Consider the following 24082-nt stretch of genomic DNA (forward strand, 5'->3'; position numbering starts at 1 on the left):
GTCTGCGGCCCACCCATATGACCATGGCAGCCATTCTGTAGCCGTGGTCAGTGGGCACAACGTCACATGGGTGGGTGCAATTTTAGAGCATGTTTTTATTTTAATGGTGGATCAATCGAAATGTATGGATGGATCGATGGAAATAATAATGGTATACATTTAAATTTCTATTTAGCAGTATCACAGTTACTCAGGTTTGAAATAAAAATGAAAATCAACACAATAACTCAATTAAAAAAAGTAATAGTTGAGCAGCTCTCGCTCTGACACCAGGCTTGATGGGGACGGATGGGAGACACACACACAACAGCTGCATAAACAGTTACTCAAGTCATGTCCGGATGCTCCTCCTCAAATAGCACACCTCCTCCTCACCCCTGCAGAGCAGAGCGGAAAGGAGGACACCATCTTATCTCTGTCCAGTTAGCTGCAGTCAAGGAGACACGAGTCTGCTGCTGCCCATCGGAGTGACATGTCACTAAGTGTACTGAACAATGATATGTGCTCTTGAGTCTTACCCAATCACATTGGGTAAGACACAGTGTGTGTGTGTGTGTCCTTGCGCGCGCACGGGTAGGATAGAGAGTTCATTCTCTACACAGCAGTAGTTCTCAATAATCAGTTTAACTACTTTAACCGTGTTTACAGATCAACAAATGTTGTATGGAGGTCTGTACATATTGAGGTCCTTGACATGAAAATGTTTGGGAAACACGGTTCTTCTGTCTGTCTGTCTGCACATGTGTTAGCAGCACAACAAATGAAGAGGTGAATTTGATTCCAAAATTAGACGTTGACCGTTTTGCTAAACTGTGACAACAAGACTTCCCAGAATGACAACACAAATACACAAAAGTGATATTTAAGAATTTAATCAAATGAATCAAGAATTGACTGATGCCGCTCACATGCACATTTTGTATTGCCATGATTTGTATTCATTGCCATATTGCTGAATCTGTTTTTCAGTATTGTAGGCCACTTCAAAAGTGAGATACACATTACAAAGCATCATTAAAATCACAGCCATCATCTAACAGGCTTTTGATTAACTTAAATATTTAATTAAGATTTAACTCCAATTAAAAAGTAAAACAGTTGATCCGGCAGGGGAAATTGGAGGTTTTATCAAGCAACAGTGTCTATCAACTATGCAATTATCAAACTCAGGTGGGAAAAGATGAAACAAAGGTATCCTGATGCTCGCATTTCAAACCCGTCGCAACGTAAATCAGTCGGCATGTCTGCCGCATTCCCCATAATTATCTGTTTACCGCTCTGAGCACGTCGGCTTTGAAAAGCAAGTCACTTTTTTAGCCCGTCTTTTCTCCTCGACCGCAAGAGGATCATTCCAGCCCGAGAGGTACCAGGGCTAAAATTACACCAGCATGCATCTGCATGTCTGTGTGCAAGACTGCCTCTCTCCTGTTTCTCTCACACACACACACACACACACACACACATACAATACACTATACTTGCAAGGACGTCAACATTTTAGGACAGCGATTTTTATGAATGACATTTTTACAATTCTTTTGCCATTTTAAACTTAAACCTAAAGCCACTGTGATCTTGTAGATCGACATAACTCCAAACCTATCTCCTAAACCTAAGCTCTAAATGTCTAATGCCAACCCTGGGAAAAAAAGAATCCGAATTGTAAGACCAACTTTACTCCTTTTCTCCTGTGAGGATCAGGAGCCTCATTATTGTCCACTGTCTTCTACAGTACTTATGAGGACATTTGGCCCTCACAAGTATAATAATACAAGTACACACACAGCACGCTGCCGGCTGCCTGTAATAATAGAACCCTGCTCTCTCTCTATCTCTCTCCCTGAGGCGTTTCATCACTTCCTGGGCTAAATAGCAAATCACCACTTCTCAGCCGACACACACACACACACACACACCCCCCCCCACCCACCGAGCCGGGAAACACTTCCGATTGGCTTTTCTTGGAGGGTCAGAGGGGCTTCTTCTTCTCTTGTAAAGTCGATCTGCTGGGATAAAATTCCCACGTTTCTCTCTGCTCTGCCAGGACGGATGGACGGAAGGAAGGAAGGAAGTGGTTCCTTTTGGTGGGTTCAGACTTCAGAGTAGTGGTGGAAGTAGTACTCAGGTTTTTTTACTAACAATACCACCATGTAGAAATATAGTATAATAGCAAAGTCCTGTATTAAACATTTTACTTGCGTAACATACAAAAGGTTTGGCACCAAACATTTCAGAATAGCCCGAGATCCACATTAGACTTGCACACATTCCCATGCCGATCCTGAGATCGACATGATTCGCCATGTGATTACAAAATTGGGCTTAAGCATGTTTAGCATTTTTACAGTCTGTAATTAGTCATTAAACTGTCAAATCATTGCAGTGGAGACTGGAGTAAATACTATGTTACCTAGAGGTTTAAAGAAACGCAAAATGTTAATACTCAAGTAAAGTAAAAGTAAACAAAGTACTTGAGTAAATGTAACTTTCCTAAACTGGTTCAGAGGGTGGTGAAAGGTACAGGTTTCAGGTGGCACAGTAGGTTCAGCGGCATGCAGGGTTTAGGTGGCGCGGCTCGTATCTTATGTCAATACTGGAAGTTATTATTTGAAACAGAAATGCATGCTGGGACGGCGTCTCTGGGCTGGCAAACAGAAACACTATCTGGATCAGGATTCAGGATCACACTCTAGGGAGTCGGGACTCATTCACAACACTAACAGAATGAACTAGGGGTGCAACAACTAATAAGTCCATTATTCACGAAATAATCGGACATAAAAAAGCCATATGGGCATCAAACCGATCTAAAAATAATCCTGATTATTTTCACAGATATTGATGACGCAATGAATAATAATGTGACTGTCAATGGCTTTGTACTCACAGTACAAAGTGGGGAGGGGTGCTTACCATCTACTTTTATCAGCAAAATAAAATCTGCAATCAGTTCAATATAAATGGAATAATGTAACATATCGGTATCGGTAGACTGGTTATTTTTGCAGCTTCAGTGCATACAGAGTCCATTCACAGAGCTCTATAAAGAATGCCAGCTGCAAACTGCAGATGAACAGAACTGCACAAAATGTTCTTCGCTATGGTGAGAAATGATTCAATTTGATTTATTCAACAGTCCATTCATAGAGCTGAGACTACGGCATGTCTGTCTGCTCTGAAGTAGGAACACAAACACAGGACAACACACACACACCTCTGAGATTATCAGAAACATCGCAGAAGAACAGCGACGAAACCAAAGATCAAAGCGCCGATCCCCTAACAACTAATTCAGCTACATTTACACAGCAAAGCCTTAAATAGTCGTAGTTTGCAAAGGCTGTGGAACTGTTGGCTGCAAAGCCTGGTTTAAGCGAGATAAGCAGGGAAGACAGCATCTCTCTAGCAGACAAATCAGACGCCTTAAGCTCCAGAATCTCTGAGCAGGAGGAGGAAGAATTTTTTTTGGTCTGTTTGACTGTTTTGAAGACAGATTGTATCTGTCTGTGCAGCTTTTCAATGTGAATGTGTTTAGTCTCAACCAGCATGATGATGAGAGCAGAAGAGCAGCAGTCATTTTATCACAGCATGAAAACAGCCACATCACAGCTTGTCCACGTGTTCTGAAGAACACCGTGATTTCTACCAAGAAGACAATGAGGAAATGACTAAAAATGTCGTGTGTTGTCCCAGAGTCTGGACAAATATCTGTAAAACATTCAAATGTTCTGGAAATTTTAAATATTCACTATCAGATTGTAGCAGACAGTTCTCACCACAATTAATATTATACTTGTTTTCAGTGCTTAGATATTTCTCATGTTAAGTCACACTCATAATTACTTAGGCTACTGTCACTATTCTGGGCATGTAGGATGTAGCTTGGATATTTGTGGCAAAGAAATGTGTAGAGGGGGAAAAGATAGCGCCAAGTACAGTGCCAAGTCTGCCGACCCAGGTCAAGTATTAGTTGACTACAGTACATGTAAGTAAGGTTTAAGAGATCAACTTGAATGCTAGTGTCCCTATTCCGGGGCAACCATTTGGTGAAACTTGCCAATCACCACGTCACTGTGCACTCGTAGATATTCTATTTTTGGTGCTCGGCACCAGCGCGGAACCAAGTATTAAATCAGTAGTTAAGGCTGGCCCGGGTTTGAAAATGTGGTCACCCGGGAATAAACTCCCAAAGAAATGACACCTAGTCTATAAAATAAAAGACTCAAGACTGTGGTGGAGTCGAGGATGTCAGAGATTTAACGGTTGAACTGGCAACATCCAGCGTGAGCACACCCACAGGGCTCATATAAGAGGCCCCGCCGTGGAAAAGTGTGGGGACCATTCAACTATTAAACTTTTCCATGCCATGATTTACGAACACGTAACTGGACACGATGCAGATCCCATAAATTAAACCCCCTCAGTGGAATTGTACTTATGTTATGAAACACTGCAACCAACTCTCAACAAAGTCCTGCCTGCATTCCTTAACCACTTAAACGCACCATTCTTAATCAGTTCACCAGTTCAACAGCCTAGTTCACCAGTCAAACAGACTAGTTCACCTTCACCAGCCTAGTTCACCAGTCAAACAGCCTAGTTCAGCAATTCCTGGCCTCTTGGTCACAGCCCAATGGTGGGTCGTGAGTATATTATTGCAAGTGGGCCCTCAAATAATTAGCAAAAAACTAATATTTTAATAAGAGTAACAAAAACATTCATAAAGAAACCATGGTAATGTTTTTGTATTCAAAACCATGAAAACAGCTTTCATTACGATACGAACAAAAAGGAACTTTTTGTATGGTTCCATCGATCCAAGACGGAAAACAATCGATTGATTGATCAAATAAACATGGTCTGGAAATGCAGACCCCATCCATCGAACCTCGTACCCCGCGTTCGGATGGGTGGTCTGTGAAAGCTAGTTTTAGAGAAATGTTCAAGTTGGCTCTGATCCAGAAAAGCCACTGTCCTAGATCTTATCAACGGCAGAGATTTGACTACAATACATTTAGCCCTGAGTTGCAGCAGAAACACCTACACGCAGATTAGAAACCCCTTCGTTAAAAGTCCTTCCAGTTGTTCAGACACAGTAATGAGCAGCTTCAGCAGGGAGCTCAGAGGGGCCCACCATTGTTGGGGCCTGTTCCCGTTGATCACACTGCATATAGTTGAAGCCTGTGATTAAAGCTTAAATCCCAATGTTTATGTGTGAGTTAGCTGATTAGTCAGAAGAACCAGCCTTATTGTTCTGATTTATTTATGTTTTCATTGACCCGACGGCCGACAGTGGATAAAGGTTTGTTACATTCACAGAACAAGAGTTCATTAGACCATTAAGAACACATTTTATTCTAAATGTAAAACTGAAAAGGCAGTTGGCTCGCCCCTGACCACTTAACACTGCATATGACCCTATCATAAGCCGTGTTAAGTGGTCAGATGGGCGGGCCGCAAACCATTTTGAGGTTTTCAAGAGGGCCCTGATCCATGAAATATTGAGAAGAGAACCACTCCATTATGGTCTGTGTGAAACCACAGTTGTTCGTTTCTGACCACTCTTTCCACAAACATAGAATTTAGGCCAACCAATGATGATCTGGCCTGGATTGCAGCACAGCACATAATCTCCTAAATCATGGGTTTTCAACTGGTGGTCCGGAGGTATTGCAGGTAGTCCCTCGCCATGCATTCAGAAAATCATATATATATATTTCTATATATAATCAACTTTTCCTTTTGAGTGGTGCAACCACTCCAAGGAACAGCAATGTCCGTGTCCACTTATGTGACTATGAGGAATACTGGACTACTCGCCCCGGTGCTTGCCCGTTTTTCCTCCCGGAATTTTCCCCCGTGAGGGGGATAACTTTGTAATATGCTATTGGCTGTTTGTATTCTTTTTGGAAAAATATAAAAAGATACTCCTGTGGAAAGGCTATATTATTTGACTTATATTGAACCTATAAACAATTTAGTATTATTTAGTATAATGTAAGGTTTTGCCCCCTCAAATGGTACCTCGTCAGATAATCCCCACATATCCTACAACAACTTCTGTGAACAGACTTCACTGTAGTAGCTTTTCATAAATTATATTTGTACTTAGGCTGTTCTGCTGTCATGAAAGTTTATAGTTAGAGAAATTCAAAGTCCAGCCGTCTGCTGTCCAGCCTCTCCCACCCCTCACTGGGGAAAATTCTGGGAGGAAAACAGAAACAGCGCGAGTAGTCTTGTTACCACTATGAGCTCCAGTAGGGGCGCTGTTGTGCCAGAAACAGAGAGAGAGAGATAGAGACTGTTGCCTGCTAATATATATGTGTGAGTGAGTGAGTGAGTGAGTGTGAGAGAGAGAGAGAGAGAGAGGAGTTGCACCACTCGGTTCACACGGGTGTGATTTTACTTTTACTTGCTACTCTTCTTTCTTGGACTTGAAAGAGGACTTGGGGTGTCCTGTTTGGTCCAGGGAAAAATACTTTTGTAATTAGCAAATGTGGCTGTATGCAACATAAATGTTGTGCTTCTTGCCAAATGATTATATCCCTGCTCTTTACTGGTTCAAGGTTGTATTGAAATGTGTCTTGGAGACAGAGTCACAGCTGCATACAAATAACATACAGGTTCACATAAGAAAAGGAAAAACACCATGAAACACCCAACATACAAAACAGAGATATTGCACACTTTCCCTTGATAAAGTGCAACTAGTCAAGGGAATGTGTGCAATATCTCTCTTTTGTATGTGCGATTAGTGAGTAACAAGGGGGAAAAAAACCTTGGAATGGTGCATGAACCCCAGGTTGCTCAAACTTTGTCCTAAATGATGCTTGCTTCCTGCAAAAGCTGTTACAGTGGCTCAGGAGGTAGAGCGGCCGCATGGGAATCGGGAGGTTCCCGGCTTCGATCTCTGGCTCCCCTTGGGTTAGGATCAAAAGTGTCCTTGAGCATGCTCCCGCTGAGCAGTATAAATGCACAATTTTCTTTCTTTCTTCTTTTCTTAAAAAACAAAACCCTTGCAGTGGAAACCAAGTACCCCACATTCACAGACTGTGACGAACTGTCAGAACACAACAGCTATATTCACACTGCCAGGCCAGATCCATTTGCTGGCCTGTGTAGATTGGAATCAGAATGGTTTAATGAAGTCAACTCAAAACAGCATGAAAACAGATTTGGTCAGATTTATACCTCGAGTCATTATAGGAATCTGAATCAACTCTGATTTCCAAAGATGTCTCAGTCCGTCCCGATCACTCGCCAAAAACAGCCGTTCTACAAGCTTAACAGGTGCGATGCAACGCCTTGTGAGCTCATAGATGGGCTATTTTTGGCGACGTCAGAGAGAATATACAAATCTGATCCCATCGCTTCTTGCAAATAACGTGGACATGACAGTCCTAAAGATCACATTTGAGAAACAAATAAGGTATAGGACGTACTTAACCCCCCGTAGATTGTGTGCTATGCGGATTTTAAATAATCACAACTGCACTTTCTGCACTTCAAACACCATAGGTACATTCTTTCATATGGTGTGGGAGTGTCCGAGTGTCCTCACATTTTGGAATTTGGTTGCTACTAACCTTTCGACTATTCTACAAGTTAACATCACACCCTCCCCATCTCTATTCTTATTAAATGATGTATCCCAGTTGCCATTAAATAACACCCGTATTCGTGTCTTCTTTGCTGGCGTAACGGCCGCAAAGAAGATGGTTGCTTCGCACTGGAAACCGCCTCATACATTGTCATTTCGCCGATGGGCTTTGACCTTTCTGGATATCATTTATCTAGAGATGTCTACAGCAAGATTGCATGGTGCAAAAGAGGAAAACGTTGAGATTTGGTCTGGTATTGCAGATTTGGTTGGGGGCATGGTTTGATAATTATTGTTATTATCATTATTTGTTTTTTGTTTTCATTGCACAGTGGTTGAAGTGATGACATTTTGTGGCATCTTTGGTCTCGGGGGGGGAGGGGTGGGTGGGATTGTTTGTTTTTGTTTTTGTGTTCTTTGCTTTTGCTGTTGTGTGTTGTTTTATGTGTGTTTTGTTTGCTTTAAGTCTTTCATGTTGTTAACGTGTCTTGTGATTTTTGTCTTAAAATAAAAAACATTTGATAACAAAAAAAAGAGAAACAAATAAGGTTTGCCTTCGGTTTTGAACAAAGCCTGGGTTACCTGACTGGTACAGACAGTACATAACTATAATTTCCACCCTTGTGCAGGTCTAGTGGAACATGTGTCTCCTCTCTGCACTGCCTTAAGCATATTGCCTCGTTCTCGCTCTCTGCTGCTCTGCAGTCATACTATAAATCCATGTCAACATACAGAACGCATCCGGTAGAAAGCACACCGTTGTTCCACGGAAATTTTTATTTTATTTGCAGAGATGAGCTGGTAATTACAGTCATTCGTCTGAGAAACATGAGTTACAACTCTGAGACGTCTTGTATGAATGGTGTCAATTACTTCACGGTGTGGTTGTAGTTCCTGAATAGCCAGAAGCAGGGTTTAAGTAATGCTGCCGACAGGAATCCAGATGTTAGGGACAATACACCTACATTCAAATGTTTATAAGGGAAGGAACAAAGGGCAATGTTTCCACACGACAAATGTAAAAAAATATTCCACATCATCTCCTACGTGGTTACTTCAAACCAACATTTGAACTGAAACTACAGTCTGACCGATATGCCCGTTTGCATTATTTGACTTTTTAGAGACGACACTGGAATTGGCAATCAGGCCACCGATGAGTCCCAAATTTTAACCACCAGACCTACAAGCTTGTACTTGTGCCATTTTGAATAGGGCTGAATAGGTCTGCATCAGACGCAAAAGTATGACACCGTTGGGGCTCCAACTTAATAAATGTTGATGTCCGGTGGAAACCTCATGTCAAAGTCTGTTACTTCAGGATTAAAATAAACTCATATATGTGCTATTTTTGCTCCTTTAGTGTGACACAGCAGTATGAAGAAGTAGGGCATTAATCTACGAAAAAACACAAAAAAGTATAAAATACAGAGATGAGGTTTCCACCCAGACATAGACGACATGCAGCTTTGAGCAGGTCACGCAGTAAGAACAGTGTAATAACTCCCTGGGTGGCCAACAGCCTAATGAGCTTATAGATGACAGCCAGCTTAACGATGTGCTTCCTGCCTGGGCTCCAATTAACATCACTTGTCCAACCTTCTCTCTTTTACTAAAGTCACTGGTTCCCGACAAGACAAACCGTATTGTTCTTTATAACTGCTGGCTTCTGATGACAGCCATGAGACAAGTTACTTTGATTCTAACTGCTGCTACGGCAAACGAGGGCTTTTTAATTAGCACCACGAGACAAGAATGTGAAGGATGGACTTCAAAGTAAACACTGATGAATGGAACAGCAAACAGCGGAGAGAAAGAGAGATGAGACACACAAAGAGAGAAAACTATATAATGACAACCATTTCTAACAAATGCTCATTTTTTGTGGTTTTGTAAGTTAGTTCCTGTAAGTTGCAATGTGCCACCGGCTCTGTTTACAGATTTCTTTATGGCCTTTTAAGTCTACATACCTTTCTTAGCTTTGATTGTTTTATGAATCTTTGCGTTATAAACGTGTTGTATCATGCCAACAAAACACCTTTGAATTGAAATTAACTGAATTGAGAGAACTGAGATATTCTGACTGAGACAAGAAAGGGTCGAGGAGATGGATGAAAGATAAAGTATAAGGAAGGAAGCGCAAGATGGAGTGCAAGAGAGAGGGTGAAGAAAAGCAGATGAGAGAGGGGGAGAGAGAGGACAAGTGGCAATAGAGAGAGAGAGAGAGAGAGAGAGAGAGAGAGAGAGAGAGAGAGAGAGAGAGGATGAGAGGGGGGTTCAGACGTTAAGGAATGAATGAGCACAAAGCCCCCCCACCCCCAAATCCTACAACCTCTCACTAAAGTCTTTGTCTTTGGTTGGGGGTGAGGGGGGGTAAAGATGTCCGCTGTCCACGCCTCTGCCTGAGGACCTTTGATGGGGAGGGGGGGGGGGGGGGGGGGGGGGTAACAGAGGTACCGCTACCAGGACTCCTGGAATGACCCCCACCCACACACACACACACACACAACAAAGTCGTCCACAGTCACACGAACCACATGAACCTTAGCGTCCATGTCCTGGGCACAGTGTATAAAGGTTGTAAGCTTGTAGATCTAGATCTGCAAATTCTGCTATCTTGTAAATGTTTTGGAAAGAAACTACAAAATATTAAATGAGTGATTTATTTTTATTTTAAAGTTATGTCTTATCTGCCCTGTGCAATTTGTGATTACGAAGCCAAGAAGGCAAACAGAAATACAAATTGTAATGTTCCAATTTTCAATGCAAAACATTTTTAAATCACTAATTGCAATAATTTGTCAATTTGTGTGACAATTAATCGTCAAATTCAATTTGTAATCGTGACAGCCCTAAGTGTGTCAACCACATAATGACAACACCACCGGCCAGTTTGATTCCAACTAGAGACCTGTTGCATGGCTCCAGTTCAATATAATAATAGCTCAAATTTATATAGCGCTTTTCTAAATACCCAAAGCGCTTAATATGTAAATGTATGAGGTCACTGTAAAATGTAAACAACATTAATCAAAGACTAATGCAATCAGCAGCTAACAGCCGTTGATTCCCCAGGAGAGAGTGAGTCATGTGGCTTGGCCGAGGAGGTGGACACTAGACAGTCAGGGTTTGATTCACAGTCCAAGAAGGAATTTAAATGACTTGAATAGCTTTTATCAAACATGAAAATACTGAAATCCCATTCTACACTTACATGAGTCTTCTAACGGGAATGATGCACGCTGCGTCCAACCCTTCCTACACTCACAGGACCATGTTGGTTAACTTGGTTGTAGTTCTATCTATCATACTGTGTTCGGGTAGCTCGGTCGGTAAAGCAGTGGCCTTTGCACAATAAGGTCATGGGTTCGATCCAGGGCACCACCAACGCTGCATATGAAACTTGACTTGACTTAAGACCTTTTGCTCCTCTAGGGTGCATAGTCCGTTGACAACTTCCACTTCACTCGGCTTTTAGCAGTTCTTTCGAGATCTCCCCAGTTGAGCCCACTCTCCGCCATTTCTGTCTCGATACTTCTTCTCCAGCTGTTCCTGGAGTGTATGAAAGATGTGCAGTAAGTACTGAGAGCTGGTGGTAGGTGTTGCACTCCACCTCAGCAATCCATCCCCCAGGGGTCTACTGCATTGAAACAGGGATAGACCAGACTCCCACGTTCTCAGCTGAAACGGACAATTAGCCTCTCCGACCCTGCCATCTCTCATACTCTCATTTCTAATGGTCTATCCAAGACAGTGGTTGACAAACGTGCCAAAGACACACCAATGAGCAAGTTACAATCTCAAGGCACACCTGTATTCTGTGCAAAGTAGCCTCTAAAAACAATAGCCACTTTCACCACTTAAGTATGCCCTATTTCATACTTTCACAAAGCTTCTAAAAAAGCTAAAGTAGTGTCGCTGGCTTCTAGATAGCTCAGCTCTGGCAGTGGACAGGGTTTTCCACAGCTTACTCCATGAGTCACACTGTGGCTGGCTGCACAGGTGGACAAGTTTCCACAATGTATTACATTAGTCACACTCACAGGAGGATTTTAGCAAACATGAAATGATTTAGAAATTATTGATACTTAGGAAACAAATGGAACAATTTATTTTGTTGCCCTTTATTTATACAGTCCCATTGAGAAACAAGATCTATTTTGAGGGAGCTACGTTTAGGGGCAGCAGAACAAAAAGTTACAATTTAAAACATAAAATAAGCAGTTACATAAAATGGAAACTAAGTTTAGAATTCAAACAAAGTCCTCTTCGCAGGTCAATTTGGTTACATCTGTACACTCTCAGAGTTACATATACACAGAGGAGTAGATTGGGGTCCCAGAGATAAACATAATCTCAAATGGGTGTCAGTCTGGATTATTGCATAATCAAATATTCTGTGTGAAGAGAAGACAGAGTGAGTATTCTGTGTGAAGACAAGACAGAGTGAGTATTCTGTGTGAAGACAAGACAGAGTGAGTATTCTGTGTGAAGACAGAGTGAGTATTCTGTGTGAAGAGAAGACAGAGTGAGTATTCTGTGTGAAGAGTAAAGACAGAGTGAGTATTCTGTGTGAAGAGAAGACAGAGTGAGTATTCTGTGTGAAGAGTAAAGACAGAGTGAGTATTCTGTGTGAAGAGAAGACAGAGTGAGTATTCTGTGTGAAGAGTAAAGACAGAGTGAGTATTCTGTGTGAAGAGTAAAGACAGAGTGAGTATTCTGTGTGAAGACAGAGTGAGTATTCTGTGTGAAGAGTAAAGACAGAGTGAGTATTCTGTGTGAAGAGTAAAGACAGAGTGAGTATTCTGTGTGAAGACAGAGTGAGTATTCTGTGTGAAAAGTAAAGACAGAGTGAGTATTCTGTATGAAGAGTAAAGACAGAGTGAGTATTCTGTGTGAAGAGTAAAGACAGAGTGAGTATTCTGTGTGAAGACAGAGAGTATTCTGTGTGAAGAGTAAAGACAGAGTGAGTATTCTGTGTGAAGACAGAGTGAGTATTCTGTGTGAAGAGTAAAGACAGAGTGAGTATTCTGTGTGAAGACAGAGAGTATTCTGTGTGAAGAGTAAAGACAGAGTGAGTATTCTGTGTGAAGACAGAGTGAGTATTCTGTGTGAAAAGTAAAGACAGAGTGAGTATTCTTTGTGAAGAGTAAAGACAGAGTGAGTAGTATTCTGTGTGAAGAGTAAAGACAGAGTGAGTATTCCGTGTCTGTTTCAGATGGTAAGAACTGACAAAGGCCTACAGCGGGGGTCCAAACAAGAACCTCCGGATGTAAACACATAGAAGGGACCTGGTCATTTCACAGGAAGAGGCAGTGTCTGTTAGGAAGACAAGCCGAGCCAAATAACCTCACGACACTCCTGGATCGGCTGCTCTGGCCTCAACGCCCAAATCCTTTCACATCAACACCAGGTCAGGTCCCCAACTGATGATTATCAATAGAATTAAGTTATTCATTATTCTATCGATTACTTTTTAGTAGCCTAAAGTAGCCTAAAGGTCATTTCAAACGGGCAGCGATTAACACGCCTTAGTAATACATTTCCAATGAGACCTGTAATTTTTGTGTACGCGCAGAGAAGTCAAGCGTATTTACAATTTCACGCTGTCCCGTGAAATTGTCGCGTGAGTGCTCGTTTCGTGCATACGCCCGTGACTGACCAGACCTGGATTCTGTTTAGCTTTTTTTTACGTTTGAGTTGTCATGCCCCGCATGAGCAGATCTGGAGCAGACTTGCCGTTGATCCAGGCAACAACATGTGCGTTAATCGCTGCTCATTTGAAAGGACAACAAATGAATTCAACGCCATTAATTCAGATTTTTTTAATGAACTTACTAAATCAATTTGTCTGATTAACCATTTTAGACGCCTTCTAAATCTAAGTTCAAAAATAAAGAACATTCCTTTTGCTTTCCTGGTCGCAAAGATTTTGAAAAAAGCCAGTCTACAACTAAGCTCACACAACGTATTGCACCCCTAGCTATTCCACCATGGCTGGAGACTCAAATGATAATCACAATCAGATGGTGTACAGTTTGTTTTCATGTCTGACAAGAGTGACCAGACAACACACAAACAGACTGGACTGTTCCCCTAAAGAAAAGCCTGACCGACATCCACTCCACTGCCAAGGTGAATGACACACACAAACCAACAGGATGTTGAGCTTGAATCTTCTTTTAGATGAGAACAATAGCAGAGCTTAACGTTTAAAAAAACTGCAGACAGAACCCGTCTTATCTGTCCCTGAGGAGGCAGGCCGCTGTATAACCTTGTGATGAAGCAGCAGCCGTGACGCCAACCCAGTCATGTGACCTTCCAAGAGGCCATGACAAACTACAAGGTCACACCAACCCCTGGGTCCCACTTACAGCTCCTAGAGCCCAACATTCCTCAACAAATAAACAAATAAAATGGTTTGGAGATGGACTACATTTTGTCAAATGCTGTCAAATGCAATGAGTTTCCGTTGTCTCCGCTTTCTGTTTGCATATGCCTGCTTGGTCAAGTTAAAGGTAGCGCAAGTGATATTTGGTGAAAACAAGTTGTGCCTCCTTTCTGCCTAGTAGTCAAAACTACTAAAATTAATTATATATATATATATATTATATATATATAGCTATAAAATAATATGAACTAGAGTTTTGTTTTGCCAACATCATCCAGCACCACTTCAGTGGAGAAGACGATCCAGGTCAGTAATTTCTGACAGAGTCACGTGACGCCACGTGGAACACAACACACAAGTAGGACAGGCATCGGTTACACACTTCACTTAGTTCACTACTGACAGAACTTTGAAGTCATTCACACAAGACAAGCTTTCATTTCACACTTGATGTGCAGCTCACATCCAAGCCTGGTATCTTAAGGGTCAACGAGATAATGAAGTTAGACATTATATAGCACAAAGTAGGAGCTGAAACGTCTCTCCAGTGTCCATTTTATACTTGGAGACGCCATCATGGCACATATAGAGGCAACTGGCCAGGATGTGTAATAATGGCAACATGTCTAGATTATTATCGAGTGATGACAGGCCAACATACAAAGCATTGTTAACTACTTTCAACCGGGTATCTATTTGGGGCACGTCATCAAAATAGATGAAGATACATTGTCAATGTAAATGAATGGACAAGGAATTATAGGTCTGAAGTGGTTATTACTAGGTGTGTAAACACAACAAAGAAATATAATATATGATTAACCTTGAAGGCAATGACGATGAGCAGGTTAAATTCCACATCTGATTCGAGCAGAGCAGCAGCGGCAACTCCCATCCATCCCCTCATCCTAAACGTGTTTAAATGTCATTCATTCATGTGTGTGTCATCAGCTGGTCTGAGGCCAGCCTCTCCAGCTGTGAGACCACGATGTTTAACATGACTGTAAGTTCAGTTCCCACGCTTCACATCACTCCTTAACAAGCAAAACAATGGCTGTTAGCAGATAACTCCCACCCACCTCCCCTCCCTCCCTCCCTCCCTCCCTCCATCCCTCTCTCTCTCAGAATGGTATAATTTTCAACAGCTGGCCACTCCACAAGTTGAACGAAGGGGGGAAATGGCCTCTATGTTTTTTGTTTTTTTTATGGTGTTTGGGAAAGCCTGCAAGGAGGAGGCTGACCAGACCGGGACACCAGGGGCTAGAGAAACAGCCCTCTTTTCTTTCCCACCAGTGGTGGAAAGTACATTTACTTAAGTATTGTCACTACAAAATACAGTACACTAACAGTATGTCAATTTTTCTATGCGTTCAGTATTGTCATTTATTTGTACTACTTGTTAATAAGCACAATATGTCAGAAACAGCTTGTCTCTTTTCTAAAGATTTTTTGAATTTTTTGGGGGGAAAACTAAATTGTGAAATGGGATATTCTGCATAATGAGCACCTTTTTAAAGTATATTAATGATGCAAATACTTTTGTAATTTTAGTCATTTTTTATACAGACCTACTTGTAACTGAAAATATTACCACATTGTGGTATTACTACTTTTACTTAAAGTAAAGAAATACATCCGAGTACTTCTTCCGGCAGCATTTCCCACACTACCCTGCTGCACGTCACCCTGGGACAGGCCTGATCTCTTCCTGTCTCGCGGCCAGAACACTGATTCGTCCTGGAAGTCGTGTTTCAGAGCAGCGGAACAGCAGATGAGTGGATTGTTGGCTCCGGGTGCTCGCTGCACCACATGGCAGCTCTCCGACACACACACACACACACAAGACTTCTAATTCGATCCAGAAGTCTATTACTACGTCGTCGACGATGACGACTACTACTACTGCTGCTGCTGCACTGAATGAATGAAAGCTTTTTGGACACGTTTTGCGGTGCTCTTAAGCGAGCGATGTTTGCCACAAAAGCCAGGCATGGGAAGGGGAGACACGGTCCAACACAAATCCAGAGTGCTATTAAACAACATTCCCATTGTTATCTGGCTTCACATAGCGGATGTTGGGGCTGCAGGTGTTCATTTCAACTGCGTGGGAGAGAGCGTGTTCACTGTGTTTATAACTCACTATTCACTCACCGATACGCCAGTGTTGGGTGGATACTAGTGCAAACAGAGAGGGGGGAGAGAGTCAGTGGTTAACCAGCTTGGCCTAGAGTTTGCATGAGTACTGTCTTCAAATGACTATGCCGACGGAGTTGGCCGACGGTGTCGTGTACCAAACATAGCTGAAATACAAGCTTATATAACACGTTGCATCATGACCTTGTAGATTGTATGTTTTTGGTACTCAACATGGTGTGCAGCGGCAACCAAATACAAATCAGGCATTACAAGTAGACTGCAACAGAGACATAGTGGCTAGAGTGGCCACTACCAGGGGAATGTCTCTTTCTCCCCCATAATCTAATTCAGCCTGACTGACACACACAGTCGCACACACCTCTCAGTCTCACAGCACAAGGACACGGTTGATGAATATTAATTCCTCTTCAGCAGAGGAGAGGAGAAGAGGAGAGTAGCAGATTGTGAAGAAGACGAGTTTGGTTCCAACAAGAGCGACAGGAAACACCCTCTTTCAGAGAAATGAAAACAAAACCAAGGATTCTCTGAATGATACTTGAACATCTGCTAGGATTGTATTTCTTAGGACAGTGAAGGACTCATGGGGTTGGTTGGGGAAATTATTCTGTATAGGTTTTAATAACATTTCCCAGATAGTGTTTCTATTCATCTATCAAGCTCTAAAGAGAATGATTTGATGTTCTAGTAAAACGTCTCAATATTTCAACCTCTGTAGCTTTTGTTCAAGGAGAAGATTCAAGGAGAACTTTACAGTGAGTTTGTTCACGGTATGTGGGGTGTGTGTGTGTGTGTGTGTTGTCCATCTGCCTAGCTGCAGAGTCACATCTCTCTCTCACGTCTCTCTTTGTGTGCTTTCATGTTCTCAACATCAACAGAGCTGCCAGCCAATGCAGTGCAGGGCGTCCTCCTCAGCCCTCTTCTTAAAGAGTCCCGTCCTGTCGGGACTTGCCCGTTTCCTGCCCGGACCAGCCGTCCACGGCTACATAGAGATGAAAGTCTCTCCCCACCACCAAGCCCTGAGCACACCTCACAGCACGACAAACAAGCCCAATAAATACAGCAAAGTGGCATGTGTTTAAAATGTACTCACTGATACGCTCTCTATCCTGAAAAAACAACAAATAGTAAATGAGAAAAATAACTATTGCAGTTAGTTAAGATATGTTTGCTGCTACTCCGCTTTTTAACTCTACTCATAGAAGGAATCTTTGGATATCTAACCGGTTTTCCTTGCTCTTTTTGTCTGTCTGTAATCTGTATTCAATTTAACTTGCCTGAAAACTACAAATGATGGGAGTGTGGGTATGAAAAAGATTTTCCCCCACTTCATTTCACCTGTAAACCTTTAATGTAACAATAGAGTTGAAGTTGAACAATTAAAGCATGTTGCTCAGTAGCATTTCGGGGCATACATTTCCCCGTTCATTGTAAACATAAACCCTCACAATCAAAACGATCAAATAGCTAAGACATTGTTCAACCAAATGTAAGGCTAGCAATGAACATGCACCTAGGAACATGACATGATAGTAAAAACACATCATCCGGTTGAGGAGCTCAGTAACTTCTAGCACTGAACATGAAAACCATTCAGACATGTAATATGAAGAATCCAGCCAGGAAACCATGTGTTTAAACTTAAAGCCTTCATCATGTTCAACTGAAACACCTCATTTCACAGCCCTCCCTTAAGTTATCATTCAAATGAAAATCTCTTTTATTCACTGAATTTTATCAAGATGTTTCACAATGAATGAATGTCACAGGCCTTTGTGACATGACTGCTACAATCCCATGGCCTAAAGCTGAGCTGGGAGGCAAGCAGGAAAAACAAAGGGGCTGTAATTAGGAAAGGGGCTTGCAACAAATATAAATAAAGCAACAACAAACAGAACACAAGTCAATGAATGTCACATGTTTCCACCTCAAACACAGGAATCTCAGCACAGCCCTAATATCAGACTTTGTTACCTAAGGCTACAAAGATAGGTTTGCTGGCTACAGAGAACTGCATGACTAAACCACTCAGGAATGCCAGGCACTATATTAAAGACACTGGTGGTGCTGCTGGGTGGATAGACTTATAAAACCTGTCTCGCACACCAAGTAGATCTTATACTGTATATTAACTAATTGAATTAATTGCCACAGGTGTGTTGTTTCATCATGTCAGCCATGTCAATCAACTTGATTCAATGAGGCCTTTTCTGTAACATAAGATAACTTGTGATTGTCAAATACTCAACTGTAACAGTATCCAGCTGTTTCACTCCACTTATGTTTTACATATTTAATAATACTATGAAGTATGAAGCCAACAAAGGACTAAATTAATTTAGCTCCTATGCCACAAAAATGTGGAACACCCTACCAACTGTCATTAAGACATGTGAATCCCCCACCCACCCCTTTTCCCCCTCAATGGTTATGTTTTTCCCCCTTTTTACATCCTATGATGATTTCCTGTTTTTGTCTATATAGAAGTCTATATTTGTACGCCTCTAAATGTTATGATTAATTGAAAACGGTGGACCTTCTTGTAAACAAGTGTAATGCTTTATGGTGTCGTCCACTCACAGTTAACAGTTTTTGTATTGAGTTGTGCTTGAAATGTATACTGTAATTCTGCAAACTGTTAATACATACTTCAATCAACCAATCAAAACAAAAAAACACAGCTGAATAGTGAATACACATGCAAGGTGAACTAGGACGTATTGCCAAATGCCAAGCAATGTACACACTGTGTATGTGTAGCCTACAGCTACATCATCATGCATCCCGTTAAAAATGGCAAAGCACCAGTTGTGTGTCCTGTGCATTTAATCTCACAGAGAACCGAGAAAGTAGTCTGCACATGCATCCATCGAGCAACACAGGGTCTGCCAGAGCAAGCTGCAGGGAAGTCGTGCACCGGTACTGTACACGTCTGGTGCAAGCCGCAAGGTGAGTTTTACAGTATGATATGTGAGATTTACGGTATTTAAGTGTATTCACCTCCGGCGCAGCGTGGAGTTTGGTTTATTATAATTACCTTAACAAACCAGGTGAGTGAAGGTGAATTTCAGGTGAGGTTTGGTTCATTATGATCACCTCACCTAGCTGCAGGGTGAGTTCTAGTGTGTTTCAAGTACATCACAACGTATTTATTATTTACCTAGGTGCAGGGTGAGGTTGATGGTGTTCGGGTACTGGATCCCGGCCAGCATGGTCTGGCTCTGCCACCAGGTCGAGTCCTGGTGCGTGTTGTAGTCGGTCAGGTACGAGGCGTTGTGGTGCAACCGGGGGTCCCCGGCGTCGCAGATGTGGCAGGACTTGGTGACCCCGGTGACTCCGGTCTGCACACAGTACTGTTCCGGCGGGGCGCCGCAGGTGTTGGTGGCCACCACCTTGACGTCGAAGGCGGCGTTCACGAACTCCGGCATGCAGCGCTGGACGCGGTTCTGCTCGTCCGTGCAGTCGTTCATGGCTCCGAACAGACCGCTCAGCGACGCGAGCAGCAGCACAAGTTGACTGGTGGTTACACTATGCATCATGATTCTTCTGCGGAGTGAGTCCCCGTTTCTTCTTTCCAAACGTTATTATTCCTTTTTATTTTATTTGTAACTAGCTAATAAACCTGGCAGGTAACCAGTGTTGGTTTGTAAAAAACCCAGTTACCTCCTCCTGGAGCACAGAACCAGTAAAACCATGCGGAGAACTTTCTCCTCCCTGCTGCTCCCAAAGTTTTCTCCTCCTCAAAACTTTTTCTCTCTCTCTCTCTCTCTCTCTCTCCTCCGAAACAAACAAACAAACAAAACGACGCTCTTTCTTCGTCTCCTTTCCCCCCGAACAACTTCTCCTTTTTTCTCTCCGCCTCCTTGCAGGCCTTCTTTGTTTCTCTCCTTTCTTACTTTTCCTTGCTTTTCTCTCTCTCTCGCTCCTCGTCGTGTTGTGTGTTAGTGCGTTCCGCAGGCTCTCAGCTCTTTGTGCTCTGCACCGCCATGGACACAAAACCTACACAAACGACTACACCCCGAGCGGCGCACTGCGCATGTTCAACCACAGGCCGTCCCATAGGCAGGAGAGACGCTCGCGCTGCGATTGGCCAACCGCTGGTAACTAACCTGCCCTTGTTCAAAGCAAAGAGAGACGGTGCCTCTGTCTCCCTGGCAACAAAATAATCCAATCACACGTGATCGCTCACCCCGGGCCATGGCATCTAAACTCTTTCACAGAAAATAAATTCCAAGGTCCACTTCCGTTTGAAGGATGATTTGATGAGTACTTTAATAGTGACCCATGTATAAAACATTATTATTAAAGATGTATTATTATTATTATTATTATTATTATATATTGTATTTCACCTGAATCACGAATAGCCTATATAAGGAATGATCATCATATTTATTTGTTTCATTTGTTTTCTGAATAGTTTGTTTTCATACAAATAAATAAACTAAAGTAAATTCAAGCTCCATGTTTTACTAGCCGATCTATATCAACACGTGACCATAGATCGGCTATTTGAACTATTCATGCTTTTAGTAAAAAAGGCAAAAAACTTTAGGTATAAGGCGTTTAGCACTGACGAAAATAGGGCCCGTAGTCAATAAACATTACTGTAATAATGATAGCTGTTTCTCTACAATCATTTGTTGACCTAACATTCCCAACCCCATGGTAAAGACTCCCTTCTAGGAATCAACGCGTTGCTACAATAAACATTGTGAAAGGTAGGGTGGCTACTGGCTATTCCTCCATACATATCCCACAAATATTTATTCACTAGGCCTATTATGACAGGAAATTAAATTGTTCTGCCCCAGTGCCCAAAGGCAAAAGCAGCCAGTGATGTGTTTTTCTTTGAGACTCTCTGACATGTTTCTTTTTCAGTTTTTCTCCATGCTCTCACTCTCTCTGAACCCACCCCTTTTCACTTTCTTTCCTGGAAAGAACAAAATGATGGAGCTTGCACGAAAATGAATTTGACCCAGCTACACCTGTAAACCTCTGATGTGGCGACATAAAACTGATTCTAATTCTTACTTTCATGATACAGCTGCAGCCTGCCAGGCTGAAGTAGTGGTGGAAGAATGTACTCTTATGTTTACTTATAAGTAAGAGTAATTACCCCAAAGTAATGAGTTAGTCTGTTATCACTCTTATCAATCTGGGAATTAACCCATTGGCAAAACAAAGGAAAAACAGCGCCCAGTCTCGAGAGACTAGTCGGTTATAGGTTTATATCTCACATCTCACATTTTATTTGAGTAAAATTAGGTAAAAGAAGGCCTACAAAAAGGCATTAGGCTATAGGTCTACTGAAGTAAAAGTGTTCTAATCTTTTTTAAATAGTCAAACCTTTTTGACAATAACAGATCTACAAACTCAAGGTTGTGAGCTTTAGATCCGCTGTTTTTTTAATAGACAAAGTCTAAAACACGGCTAATTTGGTTGCTGCATGTTTTGTTATAACCAGTAAGACGTCTGAGGGCGAGAAACGACCTCGCCCTAGTGTGGTCGTTATGGAGCGTGTCTTGGGTGTACAGGGTTTGATGAGGTCAGATCAACATATGGAATGACAGAACAGGTCAGCTCCCTATATGGAGATCTAAGGGTGGCAGCGGCCCAGGTAGGGCCGAGCCTTAATTTTCAGGTCTGTTGAGAACTCTGTTGAGAGGAAGGCTGGATGGCCCATGGGGAAGGATCAACATCTCTCTCTCAGCTAAGAGTCCTTGTCCTGAAAAATATTGAAGACCCATACTGGTGTGTACACTTGTACACTTTTAAACTAGCCTAATTATGTGTGTCTTTTAGCTCTCTCTTAGCTTTTTATTCTCATCGTGTGCCAGGCATGTTTAAGATTATTCCAAATTTGTCATTTTATTAAATTAAAATAGCAGATATTTTATAAGATACATAAAGAACAATAATTTGTCACATTTAATGGATGGAGCTGAAGAGGAGTAGTGCCAAAGTATAAAAGGGTTAATGTGGTTTAACTGATTTTGATTCTATAGTATACTAAAGTAATTTTGCTGCACGGTACACCATGGCACCCCCACCCCGTAGGGCTGCACGATATGGACATAATTTCGGCATTTATGCCAAATATTGCGATATCAATACGATATACAATTATTACGGTTCTAATTTCATATTCTATACTTTAAGTGTTGCAACATCGAAAACTAAACATTATTCAAAAAACTGAATAATAACAAGTCAATATCACTTTAAGTGCTGTTGGTTTGTTCACCTTTGGCCTTGTTGTGACCGACCATGTGAGTCAAGGTGTCATGACACAGGCCTGGTATGTACGGTTTGGGGTACAGCTTGGTCCCATGACACAAGCAAGTTCCTCTCTTATCTTAATTTGCATTATAGCTCTGCTTCCTCCCTGCTTTCCTCTGAGAGCAACTTGAACCCTATAGCGTCCTAGTTTGTTGATTGGCTGTTTTCACAACATTTATCTGTGGAACCCAGTCAAATGTAGTGCCTCAACTCCTACACTTCCAAGTACTTGTCAGGGTGGTGGGGGGGTTCCCAGTTCAAATATTTAGGGTTAGGGTTAACCGGCTTGAAAAATCTGAGAACCACTGGAATAATTAGACCCATGGGAAACTCTATGGCCAATGAAGTGCAGAGTTTATGTGGTTAATCCTATAATATAATGTATTAAACGTCCACATAGGAAATAAATGTTTCTGACTCAGTTTGCCTCAACTATTACTGATTGATAACAGAATTCCTTGACAGCTGGAATAAAGGTCATTTTGCACCTTGAACCTTAACTCAAACACTGACAGACAAGATTATATGAGGATAATCTACATTCTATGTTGAGATGAAGTGGTAACACTGAGGTGTTTTAACTGTGACAGCTAAACTGATTAGGTCTGTAGGGTCTAGCAGGGTTTCATTACCATACAAAAACAACTTGATTTCATCTTGATTAGCAGCTTTGTATTGACGAGACAATCATTTCACTTGTCAAGGGACTTTCACAAACCATTAGACAGAACTCCTTTTAAAGACTAAGACAATTCAGCAAGGCCACAAACTATCATTTCGTATCTAGTAAAAAATAACATTTATTTTCCTACATTTAAAACTGTATATCTGCAGTAAACTATTGTTGATTTGTTACTTTAGGTTCATGAAAGCCATCCTGTATGAGGTATTACAAACAGTCATGATGACTGTTTGACAATAGTTTTAGAAAGCTGTATATAAAGGTTTATATAATGTCATGATGTGGTGTTCTAATTAATTTTGTATTTGTATGGACCCAGGAGAGAGATTAGAGTGAGGGTCACCCTCACGCCTTAATGTAGCCTACCACATGTTGTTTACATTTTAAACTAATAAAAGTATTAAATGAATCAAAACCGCTGCCTCCTCTGGTAGCAGGGATCTCTGGTACCAATGTCCACTGCTTCATGCCATCTCACCAAGCAGCATGTCACCGACTGGGTTGATGTAGCCAACTACTTAAACATCTTCATTACAAACATTGCAACAACGCTGGTTAACAAACTGCCCTCCCACTATAGGCGTTTTGGTGTAGAGCACATCAAAGCCTTCTACAAAAACCTAGGTGTTTGTATAGATGATTTTTAAATGGCAATGGTAACAACTGAGAATAAGGTACTTAAAAAACGGAGTGCCCTCCAACCCCACAAGGCCACTGGCCATGACAATATTATTCCCTCCAAATTTCTCAGAGACTTAGCCATCTCTATGCTCCAATCATCACCCACATAGTAAACTTCTCCATCAAACAGGGACTGGTCCCCCAAGATTTCAAACTGGCCAAAGTAACCCCCCTGGGCCCCTGCACAAGAAAGGGAGTAAATTAGACGCCGGCAACTATTTCAATTCTAAGCTCCATCTCGAAAGTGATGGAAAAAATAGTCTATGAACAGGTCGAAAAGTATCTATCTAAA

At 41.8% G+C, this 24082-nt stretch overlaps 1 protein-coding gene across 1 annotated transcript in view; it reads right to left on the reverse strand.

The window, feature by feature from the left end:
- The window catches only part of lamc1 (laminin, gamma 1), a 61592-nt gene extending 41450 nt beyond the window's left edge, over positions 1-20142 (reverse strand). The window contains exon 1 of the mRNA XM_083782272.1: positions 19306-20142. Coding sequence (XP_083638398.1) covers positions 19306-19684 — 379 coding nt within the window. The 5' untranslated portion in view covers positions 19685-20142. The remainder of the gene's footprint in view (positions 1-19305) is intronic.
- Positions 20143-24082: the final 3940 nt, after the last annotated feature.

Source organism: Protomyctophum parallelum (genome assembly GCF_964188405.1).
Source record: "Protomyctophum parallelum genome assembly, chromosome: 14".
Lineage (NCBI taxonomy): Eukaryota > Metazoa > Chordata > Actinopteri > Myctophiformes > Myctophidae > Protomyctophum > Protomyctophum parallelum.